Genomic DNA, 15,281 nt, shown 5'->3' with positions numbered 1-15,281 from the left:
TCGTTTTAAAAATTCGTATGAATCTATTTTTCCAATTAATTAAACAAGACGTAATTAATTAATACTACTGTATATAGGTGGTGTTCGGTTTCCAAGATAAAATAATATCAAGATACAATCTAGGATTTAGTTGTGAGATTATTTTCATCATAGAGGGTTAACTATGACTAATTATCCCATGATGATCCATCTAGGATTGAGTTGTAGGGTTAAATCTCATGAACCAAACTCATTACAAATTTAATCTCGAATACAATCTTGCAAATTGAACATCCTCACAGTGGAGTATTATAATTTGCACTTGATTTAAATAATTTATCGGATATCACTTCTCAAACTCAAACAATGCGGCGAATCTCTCCATACTGCCACCAACCCGCGTCACTTCTCCCTATTGGCTCGATGATTACGAGGATTATTCACTCCCCAAAATGCCCTCCGTGAAATCCAAGAGCACTATATTTTCGGAAGCTACAGTAGACCCATTTGGGGAATGACAGCACTTCAAATTTGACTGTTTCTATTGGCCAAAATAAACAAATTGAATACAAGAGCATTAGCAATGGCGCCCGTCCCCGCGGAATTTCGACCAGCGTGTCGGAAGTCAGCGCGGGACGTCCGCCATTGTGCAAGGGAGACACGGATACGGACATCCGCTGCGGACACCGGAGTTCTGCGGCGTTCCGCCGATATCCGTCGCGACGTCCGTGCGGACCCGCCATTGCGTTGACTCCCACAGACGTCCCGATTATTGCATTAATTTCTTTTTTTTAATAATTCTATAAATACGTATCCTTGAACTTCATTTCATTCACACCACTTGTATTAACGAGTATCTCTCTCTCTCTAAAATACTTTTCTTTCGAAGAACAATGGAGCGCCACGATAGCGATTCCCCCGCCACGAGCGAGTCACATGCGCCTTATTTTCCCGTCGGCGGTAGTACGCCGATGTCCGCCACGATGCCCCAAATGTCGGGGATGATGCCCCAATCTCAAATGGCGGCGGGGATTATACCCGAGTACTACAACATGTACCCGCAGTGGTATGAGATGATGCCCCAAATGTCCCAAATGCCCGGGGCGAGTCTCGGAATGCCCCAAATGCCGAGAATGATGCCCGGGATGATGCCCCAGATGCCCGGGATAATGCCCTAAATGACGGGAATGATGCCCAAGATGCCCGGGATGATGATGTCGGGGATGATGCAGGGATTGCATGGCGCTGCGGGGGGAGTAGGCAGGGGGTCCCCCAATCGCCGGTGGACAACGTCTATCGGCCCTATATGGATTTACTGGCGCCAGACAACCCGCCGAGTACTCCTCTCGAGACTCAGTTCACTAGCATGGAGACGTTCTCGCTTGAGGAGTTGGGGCTATCTCCGATCCGGGATTCTCCCACCGACGCACCAACGGTGACAGGGAGGAGGGGGAGGAGGCTAGGGAGAGGGGGGGCAGGGGACGGGACATTACCTCGCTCGTCCCGATGTACGGTGGTGAGGTGGGGGAGGGGTCCAGCGAGAAGAAGAGGACCGTCTGGAGCGTGGATCAGTGTGGTGGAGGATCCGTACGTCGGGGCTAACCAGCACATCGACAGGATGTGGTGGTGCATTAGCCAAAGCTACCTCCAGTTCAAACAGCCAGGGGGAAGCCTCACAACGGAGAGCAATGCCGGAAACAGTGGGAGTGGCTGAGGAGGCAGCTCATCCGATTTGCCGGCATTTACACAAACAACCCCCGCTCGGCAACCAACGTCATGTCTGCCGAGGATGTGAAGCTCATGTCTCACCATCAGTTCATCGACACTGCACAGGGGTTCGAGGAATTCAAATATTGGGAGGTCTATATTGTGGTGCAGACTTCGGCCAAGTTCACTGCGGGTGTTGAATCTGACTGGCCGAAGCGGACGAAGATCAGCGCCTCCGGGGAGTACAGTAGCAGTGCTTGTTCCCACGAACTCCCCCCCGCCGAGGCAGAGTTCCCGACGCCCACATCGTCGGCCCGCCGTCGTCGCCCGGTTGGGCAAAAGTCCGCGGCGCGGATGGCGAGGGGAAGCGCTAGTGGATCCGGCGAGGCCAAATCGGCAGCACCCACCCAAAACGATCCCGAGAACCCCTCATTCGCCCGCATCGCGACACATGAAACCTTGTTACGTGCAATGGATGAATGGCGCCAATTGACCGACCGCCATTACAAGCGGTCACTTAAGGATATCATCAACAGTATGCCGATGCGGCGCGATTTGGGATTTGGTGACATGTCGGAGAGTGACGACGAGGGGGGTGGCGGCGGGGGGGACGAAGAGGGGACTGGCAGCGGGGAATTCGAGGAGTGAGAAGACGATTTTTTTAACAATGTAATTTTTTTTAATAATTATGTATTTTTTTAATTAAGTATTTGTTTTTAAATAAAGTGGATTCATTTCCCCCGTATTTGTGTTGAAATTTTAATTTCGTAAATTGTTTAATTTGTGAATTTTTATTGTGGGAAGTCTGCTGGAATGTCCTTGGGGATGTCCGTCACTGTGCAGTGGGATGTCCGTATGAAGTGACATCCGCAGTGGGATGTCAGTATGACGTGGCAGAAGGTGTTTTTGGGATGTCCGCGATGATGTCCGCCGGGACATCCGCACCACTGCTAATGCTCTAAGAGCATCCACAACGCGAGCCGCCCGCGTTCCGCGTTTCGTGCCGGAGGAACGAAACGAGCGCGCGACGCGTTGCGGACATGCGTTCCGTGCCCAGGTCGTGCCCATGCCGTGCCGTCGTCGCGAGACGCGACACGGCCTGCGTCGCCACGCGCTTCGGCGACGTGGCGCGCCCCTGCGTCGTGCGTGACGCTCACTCGCTGGCCCGCGAGTGGGCGTCGTCATTTATGACGCAATAAATCTTTTTTTAAATTCAAATTTATAAAAAAACAAAAAATAAAAAATGTGTAAACGGTAATATTTTACTCTATAAATACTCCTAATTCATCATCATTTCACACACAACTACACATCTATTCTTCCTAAAATCAACTTCATTTCCTCTCCAATTTTCATCAAACATCTCATCAAAAAATGTCTGGCGACGGCAACTCCGGCGGTGGCGGCTCCGGCGGGTGGGATCTCAACACGTTTACCGATTGGGATGCCATGTACAACACACTTGGTGGTTCCGGTTCGTCGACGCCGGGCACGACGGGTTCGGCGACGCCGGATGGGTACCAACCACCCACTTTCGATGTGGATGCATACGCTCGACCCTCCACCCCGCGGTATTCGCAGGGATTATCCCAGATTCGGGAGGATTTCCCCGTTGAACCCACTCCGGGAGGAGGCCGAGGCGGGCGAGGAGGAGGAGAGGGAGGAGGCCGAGGCGGTGGAAGTTCCAGGGCGGAGTCGGAGGCGGAGTAATTTTTTTATTTTCTTTAAATTTGTATTTTAAATTATGCAACCTTTAATTTTTTAGGATTTTAATTGTGTGTTTTTTATTTTTTAGAATTTTAAGTTGTAATTTTTTTATGTTGCGTGTTTTTTAATGAAGTGTGTTTGTTTTAATTGAATTGAGTTGGAAATAAAAATAAAAAATGAAATTGAATGAATAGTAATTTAAGAAACGGTTAAGAAACGGATAAGGAACGAAGGGTTGCAAGTTCCCTTCCTTAGTTAAGGAATGGAGTTAAAAAGTAGTGGGCTCCGCATAAGGAACGGTGTGGGACCAGCATAGCTACAAAACTTGAGTTCCTCCACTCCATCACTTCCACACATATCAATTCCGCTCTCAATTGATTCTCTTGCTGATCCAATTTCAATCAATTTTCTGCTCATGGCCAATCACAACGAAACGCCGTCGGATCTGAGGGCCACGTTTTTGGAGGTTTATTCCAAGCTCAAATCTGAGCTCTTGAGCGACTCTGCTTTCGAGTGGACTGATGCCTCTCGTCAATGGGTCGACCGTGTAAGATATTTTTTTTGTTTTTTTATTTGCTTTCCTTGTCTTCTTTGTTTGCAATGATAGTGAATTGCGCCTCAATGCGGTTTTATTTTACATTATTGGAATATGACTTGCTGTGTTGTGAATTTTCCTATTTTTCTAAGCACAATCTTTCTTTTGAGTAGAAACAGAATTCGATTTGTTTAGCAGACTACTGGTTGACTTTGTGAGTCCTGACTCTGATGATTAAATTTCCCTTGGGCGTGGAATCATGCAATACGGTTCTGAAGAAAATTTAGGAGCTCATGATTCATGAACCCTTTGAGATGCTTTAACTTCGGCGGAGAGCACTTTTATGATTATGATTTCACACTTAGATTGGTGCGACGAATATGGTCACTATTAACTTTACTAATTTATGGTTAACGGAAATACTGCAGCACTACTTTTGTGTTGGGGGAATGTGGAGTGGGGCTGTTTGATGATAAAATAATCACATAATACTTTTTTCATAAATGAACTTACTTAGTGCCTTAAGTTGAGCATAGTATATATCTCTACTATAACATGCTTTGTATATTTAAAGTTGCAGCTACCAACCATTTCTTGAGAGAATTGAATTGTAAAACTTACTATAAATTTCCCCTTCTGTAAAGTTGAATCCTTGATTCTGCCTGAGGAGTGAAATCACAACATACTGTAATAGTTGAGTAAAACGACAATGATTCCATAATTTCCATCCACTTGTTTCAAAATTCCACCAAACAGGATAGACCAGCAGCATTTCTGCTTGGAGCTTTATTCGTCACATTTTTTGTTACTCTAACTGCATCTAACATTTTTTTGGTTCCGACTTTCTATCATCTCATTTTCCACTTTAGCATCTTATTGAGATGTTAATGGGCATCTACTGATCATCTTGAAACTACTCCTGAGTCTAGGGGGCTTCCAATGTTCATTTTCCCCCAGGCTTGTTTTGGACACCACTTTCTGGTTTATTACCCTTATTCACAATACACTTTTCCATAATTCATATAGATTTGTTGGCCACCTTGTATTATTTCCCTTGAATTAAAAATTTATTTGGTTATGGTTTATTTGTGATGAGATGATTGGGTTATCGGCAGAACATGCACAAGCACACATTAAAAAAAAAGCATGCCATTTTTTCTTTTTTAATATTTAAAATAAAAAGAGTGTCAAGTTCAAATTCAACACTTTTGGATGTTTATAAAGGTTTGGAATCTTTATAACTCTGCTTAGCCCAGGAAAATTATGACACTATTGTCCATTGGATTGATTTCACATGCACAATAGTATCATGAATTTTTCTTTTAGTAAAATTGGTTATTGGGTAATAGAAATTTAACTTTCTTCTTTTCTTGTAAAACTTATATAAAGACAAATTATGCTGTTTATCGATGTACATGCGATGTTCAATGTTATGTAAACTATAGGACAGATAATCATTATGTCCTGACTAAATCTATTGTTCCTAATATTTCTTTCATTTATGTGTAACAGATGCTAGACTACAATGTTCCTGGAGGTATGTCATTATTTGCTACGCTATAGAATGCATTCATTCACTGGACAACGTGATATTAGTACAGAAGCATTATATGCTGAAGAACTAATTATGATGTGTAGGGAAGTTGAACCGAGGTCTGTCTGTTATTGATAGCTACAAGTTACTAAAAGAAGGAAAAGATCTAACTGATGATGAAGTGTTCCTAGCTAGTGCTCTTGGCTGGTGTATTGAATGGGTAGGTCCAAGTTTATAGCTTCTAAATGATGATCAAGTGTTCCTAACTTGTTTATAGCTCTATCTCCTGAAACACAGTTCTAAACATAAACTATAAATTATGTACATGGTAATGCAGCTCCAGGCATATTTTCTTGTCCTTGATGATATTATGGATAATTCTCACACAAGACGTGGTCAGCCATGCTGGTTTAGAATCCCCAAGGTTCGAGCCAAGTGTGAATTGTTGCAATCTTCTGCCATTACTTTTTAAAAGTTTCTATTTCTGATCACTTGGATTAACTTTTAATATAGGTTGGTATGATTGCCATAAATGATGGAATCATTCTCCGGAACCATATCCCCAGAATTCTTAAGAAGCACTTCCGAACAAAGGCTTACTATGTCGATCTGCTGGATTTGTTCAATGAGGTAATCTGACTATTTACTATCAGTGGTCGATATTAGTTTATTTGTGTACAATACTGATTTCTACATTTTACGATGTCAGGTGGAATTTCAAACTGCTTCGGGACAGATGATAGACTTAATTACAACTATTGAAGGAGAAAAAGATTTGTCAAAATACTCATTGCCTCTGTGAGTACAAAATACCTCAAAAAATTTAGCATGTTACAAAAAAAATTAATTTATTGACAAAGCTACCCAGTGCTGAATATCATCATATGTTGGGCAAGTTATAGCACCACGTGCAGTACTATCAAAACCTACCAGTTCTCATCTTAGCATTTTTATTGCATTTTGATAAGATTGCTCCAGTTTCAAGTTTTGGGCTTTCGTGACGAACTCTACTATATCGTCAATTATCACTCCTATTTTATTAGTAACTATTGTATGCTGTATCGAACATATAGGACTGCCTCGTCTTTTCTCATCCTCTTTTGTGTCTCTTAATATTTTCTGGTTACATTTTTCGCAGTCATCGCCGTATTGTTCAGTACAAGACTGCCTACTACTCATTTTACCTTCCAGTGAGTTGAAAATCCTTAATTCAACTTGCCTTGATTTTTTAGAAAATTCAATGTTTCATCAAAATGTATATGATCTGAAACTCTTTAACAGGTTGCTTGTGCATTGCTCATGGCGGGTGAGGACCTGGAGAAACATCCAACAGTTAAAGATGTGCTTATTAATATGGGAATATACTTTCAAGTACAAGATGATTATTTAGATTGCTTTGGTGAGCCTGAAAAGATCGGGAAGGTAACTCCTGCGCTCCCTTTCCTCTGTGTCTGTATTAACTAAGAACAACTTAGTTAATCGCAGTTCTATTAATTCAATGTGTGCCTCATCAGATTGGTACAGATATTGAAGATTTCAAATGTTCTTGGCTGGTTGTAAAGGCCCTGGAGCTTTGTAACGAAGAACAGAAGAAAACTCTTTTAGTAAGGATGACAAGCTAGCGTTCTTTTCTGGTTCTCAATATATTTAAAAGCTTTTGTATATGAACATGTAACCAGGAGCACTATGGAAAGGAAGATCCGGCTGATGTTGCAAAAATCAAAGTCCTCTATAACGAGATTAATCTCCAAGGTGCGTTTGCTGAGTTCGAGAGCAAGAGCTACGAAAAACTAAACAGCTCGATTGAAGCTCATCCCAGCAAATCTGTACAAGCAGTGCTCAAGTCTTTCTTGGGCAAGATATACAAGAGACAGAAATAAGAAGACAAAGCTCTCAGCATAAGAATGTAGCAGAATCAAAGAATCCCACTTCTTATCCTGATGCATGTTTGTAATCTTCAAGCTGGGCAGCTCCTATTCTGTTTGTATAACTGTTTGTGGTTTTTATTAATTTTCAGACCAATAAAAAGGGGGCTAACATGTTTATGCATTGTAGTATAATAAATTTAATGGTTTTCCTAGATGTTCTCCAAATGTGTTGAATATAATAATAAGCACAAAAAATATACTAAAAATTTACAACTAGTTTGCAAGACCAGAAACCTTATTAACATCGGTTACCAAAATCAATATGCGATCGGAGGTCACCAAAAAAATCTTGTTTTTACACACAAAATTAGATGTCGATCACCTACACCCAATGCAGGATTTATGAGGGGGTCCAAGCCTTATTAATTGTTGTGTGACAGATCCTCATTGGCATGACAAAGATATGTATTCTAGCTATGGTATGAGCCGTAATACAAATTTCATTATAATTACAAGATTTACGAGCATAAAAAATGTTTTTTTTTTGTTTTTAACTATTACTACTATTCATAAAATTTTACTGTTTTACATTCCACGCTAATTAACTTAATATTAATAAATTTATTTTAAAAAATTTCTCTTTACTATAAAAAAATAATCTCGCCTACATTAAATTTTATTGTGGAGTTCTATGAATAAAGATATTTACAAAATTTATTGAAAGAATATTGTATTATTTCGTTGGTAACGGTTATGAATATGTGGAAAAAATAAAGATATTATACACTCCATAATCCATATACTTAGTCGTCAACGAAAAATGTTATTAACGTTATGATGGTGACAATACCGTTTTACCGACATTGTCGATTCTTCAAACGACAACCATAACTATATTTAGTTTCCATCCCTTACCTTCTAATTATATTATTTCATATAATTCTACAAAATGAAAATAATAAAAAAGGATAAATGTATCAGTGTACCTGGGTCCTGGGCTGTAAGTCGTAGTACTATAATGACATTTTTCATAGCAGCCCCCATTTATTTCTATTCTTAGGTTTAAGTGACTCGGTCATTCACGACGCGCTCTCTACTTACAAAAATAAAATACAAATATTTAATGTTCATTGAATTTTATACAAGTCAGTCTACCATTTTGACCCTAACAAAATATGACATCAATCTTAAATATCGATGTACTATTGAGACCTATTATAGTATTTCCTCCAAGATGAATTTAGGTTGAATTTCAATACAACTCATTTAGAAATTACAGTAGACAGTTACTCTAATTTTAGATTATTGAAATGATTTCTTGTTCATATTCACTAGCAAACAAAGGTGAGAGAATTAACTATTAATTTGCGGCGGCAGATTTTCTCTTCATTATCCAAAAGATCATTATTTATAATCGATTAACACTATCAAATAATTATGATAGAAGTATTTAATAGTCCTTTATTTACCATAAATACTTTTGAGAAGCATTCAGTTTAACTGTTTAAGTCTACTTAAGAATTTTTATCACGCAATGTCATGGAATGCTTGCAATAAACCACATGTTAAACATTTATGTCTAAGTAGGATTGGATGTTACTATATGGAGTAGTATTTAACTACTTACATTACTGTAAATGAACTAGATTTTACACATTTGTGCCAAGTAAGAATATAGTTTAAAAGGATATACCTATAGAATTTTTAATGAATTTCTGAAAACGAAAGATGAGAAATTGAATATAAATATATTTTTGATTAAAAAGTCAATGAGTCTAACAAGTGACGCGCAGTATCAATTGAATAAAGGATATGAATTGAAAAGTCTGCGTGCCTTCCTTTTTTTTCCAACTAAATTTCCCTCTCTCATCTCCTGAGTTTTCCAACAAATTCGATCACAGAGTTTTCCTGGGCTTTTAATATCTATCCAATCACTTCTCCTTCTTCAGATTTATCGACCCATCAATCATTAGCTACTTCTCCTTTATTCCAGAGTCTTTTTTTAGCTGCCACTTCCATTTCATTACTCATTTCTTTTCCGAGGGATCATAGGTTTCAGTTTCTATAAAGTTCATTTTTTTGTTCATTTAAACACTTTCCGTGATTCCGCAATGTGGTAACTGGTTTTCTGTTTTCGAGAAGTGAATGCGTATACTCTTCATTGATCAGATTAATTATTGATTGATTGTTTCAACACTGAGGCATTGTTTTCCTTCTATTCTTTGATGAACTGAAGAAACCCCCGTTCAAATTGGCACTGATTTTGAGGTAGAGATGAAGCTATTAGTGCGAGTAATCGAAGCAAAAAACATACCGGCGCTCGACCCAAATGGATTCAGCGATCCGTATGTGAAACTGCAATTGGGGAGGCAGAGGTTTAGGAGTAAAGTTGTGAAGAAGTGCTTGAATCCTTCGTGGTGTGAGGAGTTCATATTCAAAGTTGATGACTTGAAAGAAGAGCTTCTTGTAACTGTTTTGGATGAAGATAAGTACTTCAATGACGATTTCGTTGGGCAGATCAAAATGCCCATCATTCAGGTTTTGGATGCTAAAGACAAGTCCCTCGGCACTGCCTGGTACACTCTGCAGCCCAAAACCAAGAAGGCCAAGAACAAGGATTGCGGTATTATTCTTTCTATGTTTACTTTGGTTTTGTATGCTATGATTTTAGTTGGACTTCCAATTTTATACTCCCTCCGTCCCCGAATAAGAGTCGCTAATTTCCTTTTTGGGCCGTCCCCCATTAAGAGTCACTCTTTATTTTTACCATAAATGGTAGTAGGTCCCACATTCCACTAACTCACTTCACTCACATTTTATTATAAAATCAATATAAAAAAGTGGGTCCCACATTCCACTAACTTTTTCAACTAACTTTTCTTTACATTTCTTAAAACTCGTGCCTGGTCAAACAATGACTCCTATTAGGGGACGGAGGGAGTACTTGATTAGTTGTTTTCTATATGAATGAATAGTTCACTTCTTGCTATTAAATGATATAATTGGTTTTCGTGTTCTTGTAGTTTATGGAATGAATAGTTTAGTTTGTGACCATTGCCACCTGCATTTATGGAAGTCTTGATATGGCTGTGGTGTGTATGCTCCTGATTGTTAAATGCTTTGTCCAATTACAGGCGAGATTCTTCTAACGATTTGTTTCTCACAAAATAACACATTACTTGATGTGCTACCTATGAATGATCCTGTAACACTGCCAAGAAACTATGCTGATACGCCGAGTGATACACCTTCAAGATCTTCCCCTCTTTGGGTTCCCTCGCCTATGAGATCGGAAGAAGTTGCTCCCCAAAAGGAGGACAAATGGAATGGATCGGCATTAGCTGGTCGGATAGCACAAATCTTCAATAAGAATGCTGATTCAGCTTCTGTGAGTTCTGTTGATCCTAGCGATGCATCTGATGTAGCGGAAGGTATGGATTTCGCGGTTCCGCAGAATAATCCCGAAGAGCAAAATTCATCGGTAGATTTTGATGAAATGATGAAAAGTATAGAGATTCGAGATCCAGCTGGTGAAGTTCCCACTAGTTTACCTGGTGGGGTTGTTCTAGACCAGTTGTATGCAATACCGCATCGGGAGTTGAACTCGTTACTCTTTTCACCAGAATCTGACTTTTTGAAGACCTTTGCAGACTTAGAGGGATCTACAGATCTTGAAATAGGGCCCTGGAAATATGAAAATAATGGTGAGAGCCTAAAAAGAGTGGTTTGTTATACTAAAGCACCGAGTAAATTGATTAAAGCTTTGAAAGCCATAGAGGAGCACACGTATTTGAAAGCTGATACTAAGGCTTTCGCTGTTCTATCCAGTGTGAGCACTCCAGATGCTCCGTATGGGAAAAGTTTTAAGGTAGAAGTGCTCTACTGCATTACTCCCGGGCCTGAGCAGCCATCAGGAGAGCAGTCTTCTCGATTGGAAGTGTCTTGGCGAGTGAACTTTTTGCAGAGCACAATGATGAAAAGTATGATTGAAGGTGGAGCAAGACAAGGTATAAAGGATAGCTTTAAACAGTATGACAAGCTGCTGTCTCAAAATGTGAAACCGCTTGATCTTCAAGATGTAGGTTCTGAGAAAGACCAGCTTTTGGCATCTCTTCAGGTGGAGCCTCAGTCTGACTGGAAATTGGCTGTTCAGTACTTTGCTAATTTCACGGTTGCTTCGACTTTTTTGATGGGTTTATACGTGCTCACACATATATGGCTGGCTATGCCTAGCACAATTCAGGGTCTTGAATTTGCTGGTTTAGACTTGCCCGATTCTATTGGTGAGGTGATAGTGTGCAGCGTATTGGTTCTGCAAGGGAAACGGGTCCTGGAGTTTATGTCTCGCTTTATGCAGGCCAGAGTGCAAAAAGGTAATCTAATTTAGAATTGTGCATCCAACAAGGCATGATTCGTGTATCATATGTACTAGAAGAATCTTAGTTAAATGCCATCATAGTAAGCACCATGCATCTGAATCCAAAAGCATCATGGCTTATCTAGAAATTCTTCAAATTTAGTTTGATTTATCATCTTATTTATATACCATGGTTTTGGCTCTCAAAGTTGGTCCAACTAACTTGTTTCTCTGATTCGTTTAATCATTTGATAGGTAGTGATCATGGAATTAAAGCACAAGGGGATGGCTGGCTGCTCACTGTTGCCTTAGTTGAAGGGAGCAACTTGGCAGCTGTTGATTCTAGTGGGTACTCTGATCCTTATGTGGTGTTCACTTGCAATGGGAGGACGAGAACCAGCTCGATCAAGTTTCAGAAATCTAAACCTCATTGGAATGGTATGTGTACCTTTGTTTTTGTTGTTTTGGTAAATTATCATATTTCTTGCCAAGATTGAAGAAGTCGAGTGGCATTTTATACATGAATCTGTTGGAATGGGGCCCATCATTGACATTGTTAGTTGCTTGCAGAAATTTTTGAATTTGATGCAATGATTGAACCTCCATCTGTTCTGGAAGTGGAAGTTTTCGATTTTGATGGCCCTTTTGATGATGCAACATCACTTGGACGTGCTGAAATAAATTTCCTAAAGTCTAATATTACGGATCTGTCAGACATCTGGATTCCTTTAGAAGGGAAGCTGGCTCAGGCATGCCAGTCGAAATTACATTTGAGAATCTTCTTGAACAATAACAAGGGTAGCAATGTTGTTAAAGATTATATAACGAAGATGGAAAAGGAAGTGGGCAAGAAGGTAATGACTTCTTTTGCAGCTACAGATTCACTTTAAAAATGGGGTAGCACTTTTGTGCATTCCCCCTCCTTTTGAGCTTGTTAAACAGCATGCTCCGGTTTTGCAGATAAGATTGCGTTCTCCTCAAACAAATTCGGCTTTCCAGAAGCTTTTTGCATTACCTCCTGAGGAGTTTCTTATCAACGACTTTTCTTGTCATTTGAAACGGAAAATGCCTCTCCAGGTATATATGTACTTCTCGTGTTGGTGCCTTTTGCATTACCTCCTGATGGAATTGATGACACTTGGTGCTTAAGTCCTTAATCCTTTTCCGGACTAATGTATGCTAGTTACTGATTTGTGCCAATCCTCATGCCAGGGCCGTCTATTTCTGTCAGCGAGAATAATTGGGTTTCATGCAGATCTATTTGGTCACAAGACGAAGTTTTTCTTTCTCTGGGAAGATATAGAAGACATTCAAGTCATACCTCCTACACTGTCGTCAATGGGCAGCCCGATCATAATCATCACACTGTGGCCCGGAAAAGGGTTTGATGCACGGCATGGAGCAAGGACACAGGATGACGAAGGCAGGCTGAAGTTTCATTTTCATTCTTTTGTGTCCTACAATGTTGCCCACAGGTATCTTCAAGAATAAACGAGTTACTTTTGTACACTCGACATTATTTGTAAAGTGTCTACCATTGAGAGTGATGCTACCTTACATCCTCCTATAATTACTTCCCATTCTAATAATCTTGGAATGTTATTTTTCTTCTTCTTTGGAAGTATTTATTCCTTTCTTTTCTATTTTCAATCTTTCAATACATAATATCACCAAACTTCATTTTCTGTGTCAGAACAATTATGGCTTTGTGGAAGGCAAGAGCCTTGACGCCTGAACAGAAGGTGCAGATTGCAGATGAAGAATCCGAAGCCAACACTGCTGTCGAAGAGGAAGCCTTAACCAAAAACCTCCCAGCTACGGACGAGGAAGTTGAGGCTAAGAGTCAAGCAGTAGACGAAGAATCTGAAGCCAAAAGCCGGCGAACCGAGGAGAGTGGATCTTTCCTGGGAGTTGAGGATGTTAACATGTCTATGGTTTATTCTTCCATACTATCTCTTCCGGTGAGTATCTACCACCTTACCGACTCGTTTCTTCCTTTCTCTAAACTTGCAACTGACTTGTGCTTCATCACTTTAGACGAGTTTCTTTATGGAGTTGTTCAGAGGGAGTGAAATCGACAGAAGGGTGATGGAGAGAACTGGATGCCTGAACTACACTCACAGCCCTTGGGAGTCCGAGAAGGCAGACGTGTATCAGAGACAGCTTTATTACAAATTTGATAAACGAATATCCCGCTATAGAGGAGAAGTGACTAGCACGCAACAAAAGTCCCGCCTCTCTGGAAAACAGGGGTGGCTCATAGAGGAGATCATGACTCTCCACGGAATTCCACTTGGTGACTATTTCACGGTAAGCACACTACACCCGTTTTGCTGCTCTTGTCCGATTCTAGATGCATTTTGTTCCCTCTTGACTCGTTTGCAGCTTCACTTGAGGTATCAGGTTGAAGACCTGCCTTCAAGATCGGTAGGGTGCAGCATTCAAGTATACTTTGGGATAGCATGGTTGAAATACACGAGGCATCAGAAACGGATCACGAAAAACATCGTCTCAAATCTGCAGGACCGCCTCAAGGTCATGTTCAGTGTGCTGGAGAAGGAATACGTTTCAGGGACATAGATAGATCTCATATATTAAATGACTGTCGCTTATGAGGAGCCGCCTTCTCCGTTCGTTCCGGGTGTATATACGTTTGACAGATAGCTCACGCTCAGCATCACCACATTTCGGGTTCGCTAATTTGCTGCAACTCTAATCTCATTTGTGATACTATCACATGTTTATGCTCTCTAATTTGTCTGTATTTCTAATCATTTTCGCCTAAAATAGTTACGTTGCAAGATTTTGGAATGTTAAATTTATTTTGCTTACCTTCTATATGAGATGTTTTAGTATATTTATATATAGATGGTATTGCTTGTATATTGTTTTTGTTTAAATGAATAGTTATTATTGGATTTTCATATCTTTTAACAAACATCCGTATCTTTCTGATCGCATATCTTCTATTCAACACAAATTTTGCAACTATATACTATAAGTAATTGTGTGTCCAACTCTGCCTTACTCATCATTTGTTTGCTGCCGCCATCATGTCCAACCCATATTCCAGCAAGCCTAGTTTTCCAGCATTTCCGCCATATCCGTTCACGCCACCGTTTGATGAGCTATTCTCGTTGTATCACTTCACTCCCCTCAAAAACAACCCTCATGTCCTTCCTCTACCGCGTTCCATCACTCGCTTTCCATCTCCTATTCCTCCCTTCTTCATCACCATCAACCCTCCCCACTTTGGTTCTTTCTAAGGCCCTCCAATCCCTAAATTCGATGGCAGCGAACCCCCTACAGGCTGCCTTAATCACATCTACGATTTCTTTGAATTCTACGCCACTCCTCTCCATGAGCAAACCCGCTTACTGCGTATATGCAGGTCAGGCAATGCTTCAAGGTGGCTCCAGTGGATGCGAGCCAACGATCTCCTGCACCAGACCAAAATTCCGGTCGTTGCTTCATCCTCCTCAGCCCCGTGGATCGAACTGCCCGGGGATGTGACTGCCAATATTCTGCAGAGGCCGGGGGCGGAGGGTGTACTCAAAACTGCACAGAAAGTGTGTACTACTGGTGGAAGGTTTC

The 15,281-nt window shown here is 40.7% G+C and overlaps 2 protein-coding genes across 3 annotated transcripts; both read left to right on the top strand.

Annotated features, from left to right (window-relative positions):
• The first annotated feature begins 3,729 nt into the window (after nucleotides 1-3,729).
• Nucleotides 3,730-7,542, top strand: LOC121811359 (farnesyl pyrophosphate synthase-like). Of its 2 annotated transcripts, none has more exons than XM_042212201.1 (10): nucleotides 3,730-3,940; nucleotides 5,441-5,465; nucleotides 5,567-5,682; nucleotides 5,800-5,886; nucleotides 5,976-6,092; nucleotides 6,172-6,260; nucleotides 6,601-6,652; nucleotides 6,744-6,884; nucleotides 6,977-7,066; nucleotides 7,142-7,542. In XM_042212201.1, exons 1-10 carry the CDS (start codon nucleotides 3,809-3,811, stop codon nucleotides 7,340-7,342), a joined length of 1,050 nt encoding a protein of 349 aa, XP_042068135.1. In that variant the 5' UTR covers nucleotides 3,730-3,808; the 3' UTR covers nucleotides 7,343-7,542. The 2 variants fall into 2 exon arrangements, with proteins under 2 accessions (XP_042068135.1, XP_042068136.1); XM_042212202.1 differs by lacking the exon at nucleotides 3,730-3,940 and adding an exon at nucleotides 4,599-4,909.
• A 1,620-nt stretch (nucleotides 7,543-9,162) lies between these two features.
• LOC121742478 (C2 and GRAM domain-containing protein At1g03370-like) lies at nucleotides 9,163-14,605 on the top strand. The gene is made up of 9 exons (XM_042135617.1): nucleotides 9,163-9,953; nucleotides 10,465-11,703; nucleotides 11,943-12,125; nucleotides 12,258-12,541; nucleotides 12,648-12,764; nucleotides 12,900-13,162; nucleotides 13,381-13,648; nucleotides 13,725-13,997; nucleotides 14,073-14,605. Exons 1-9 carry the CDS (start codon nucleotides 9,605-9,607, stop codon nucleotides 14,265-14,267), a joined length of 3,171 nt encoding a protein of 1,056 aa, XP_041991551.1. The 5' UTR covers nucleotides 9,163-9,604; the 3' UTR covers nucleotides 14,268-14,605.
• The last annotated feature ends 676 nt before the right edge of the window (nucleotides 14,606-15,281 follow it).

The sequence above is a fragment of the Salvia splendens genome, chromosome 7, assembly GCF_004379255.2.
Source record: "Salvia splendens isolate huo1 chromosome 7, SspV2, whole genome shotgun sequence".
In the NCBI taxonomy this organism is placed as follows: domain Eukaryota; kingdom Viridiplantae; phylum Streptophyta; class Magnoliopsida; order Lamiales; family Lamiaceae; genus Salvia; species Salvia splendens.
This window is presented reverse-complemented; position numbering and strand designations above follow the sequence as displayed.

Bases quoted from the DNA above. Each gene is read 5' to 3' on its own strand.
- LOC121742478 (XM_042135617.1), top strand. From the start codon at position 9,605: ATGAAGCTATTAGTGCGAGTAATCGAAGCAAAAAACATACCGGCGCTC. The intron at 9,954-10,464 runs GTATTATTCTTT...GTCCAATTACAG, and splicing joins GGCCAAGAACAAGGATTGCG to GCGAGATTCTTCTAACGATT. The intron at 12,765-12,899 runs GTATATATGTAC...TCCTCATGCCAG, and splicing joins AACGGAAAATGCCTCTCCAG to GGCCGTCTATTTCTGTCAGC.
- LOC121811359 (XM_042212201.1), top strand. From the start codon at position 3,809: ATGGCCAATCACAACGAAACGCCGTCGGATCTGAGGGCCACGTTTTTG. The intron at 3,941-5,440 runs GTAAGATATTTT...TATGTGTAACAG, and splicing joins CTCGTCAATGGGTCGACCGT to ATGCTAGACTACAATGTTCC. The intron at 5,887-5,975 runs GTTCGAGCCAAG...CTTTTAATATAG, and splicing joins GCTGGTTTAGAATCCCCAAG to GTTGGTATGATTGCCATAAA.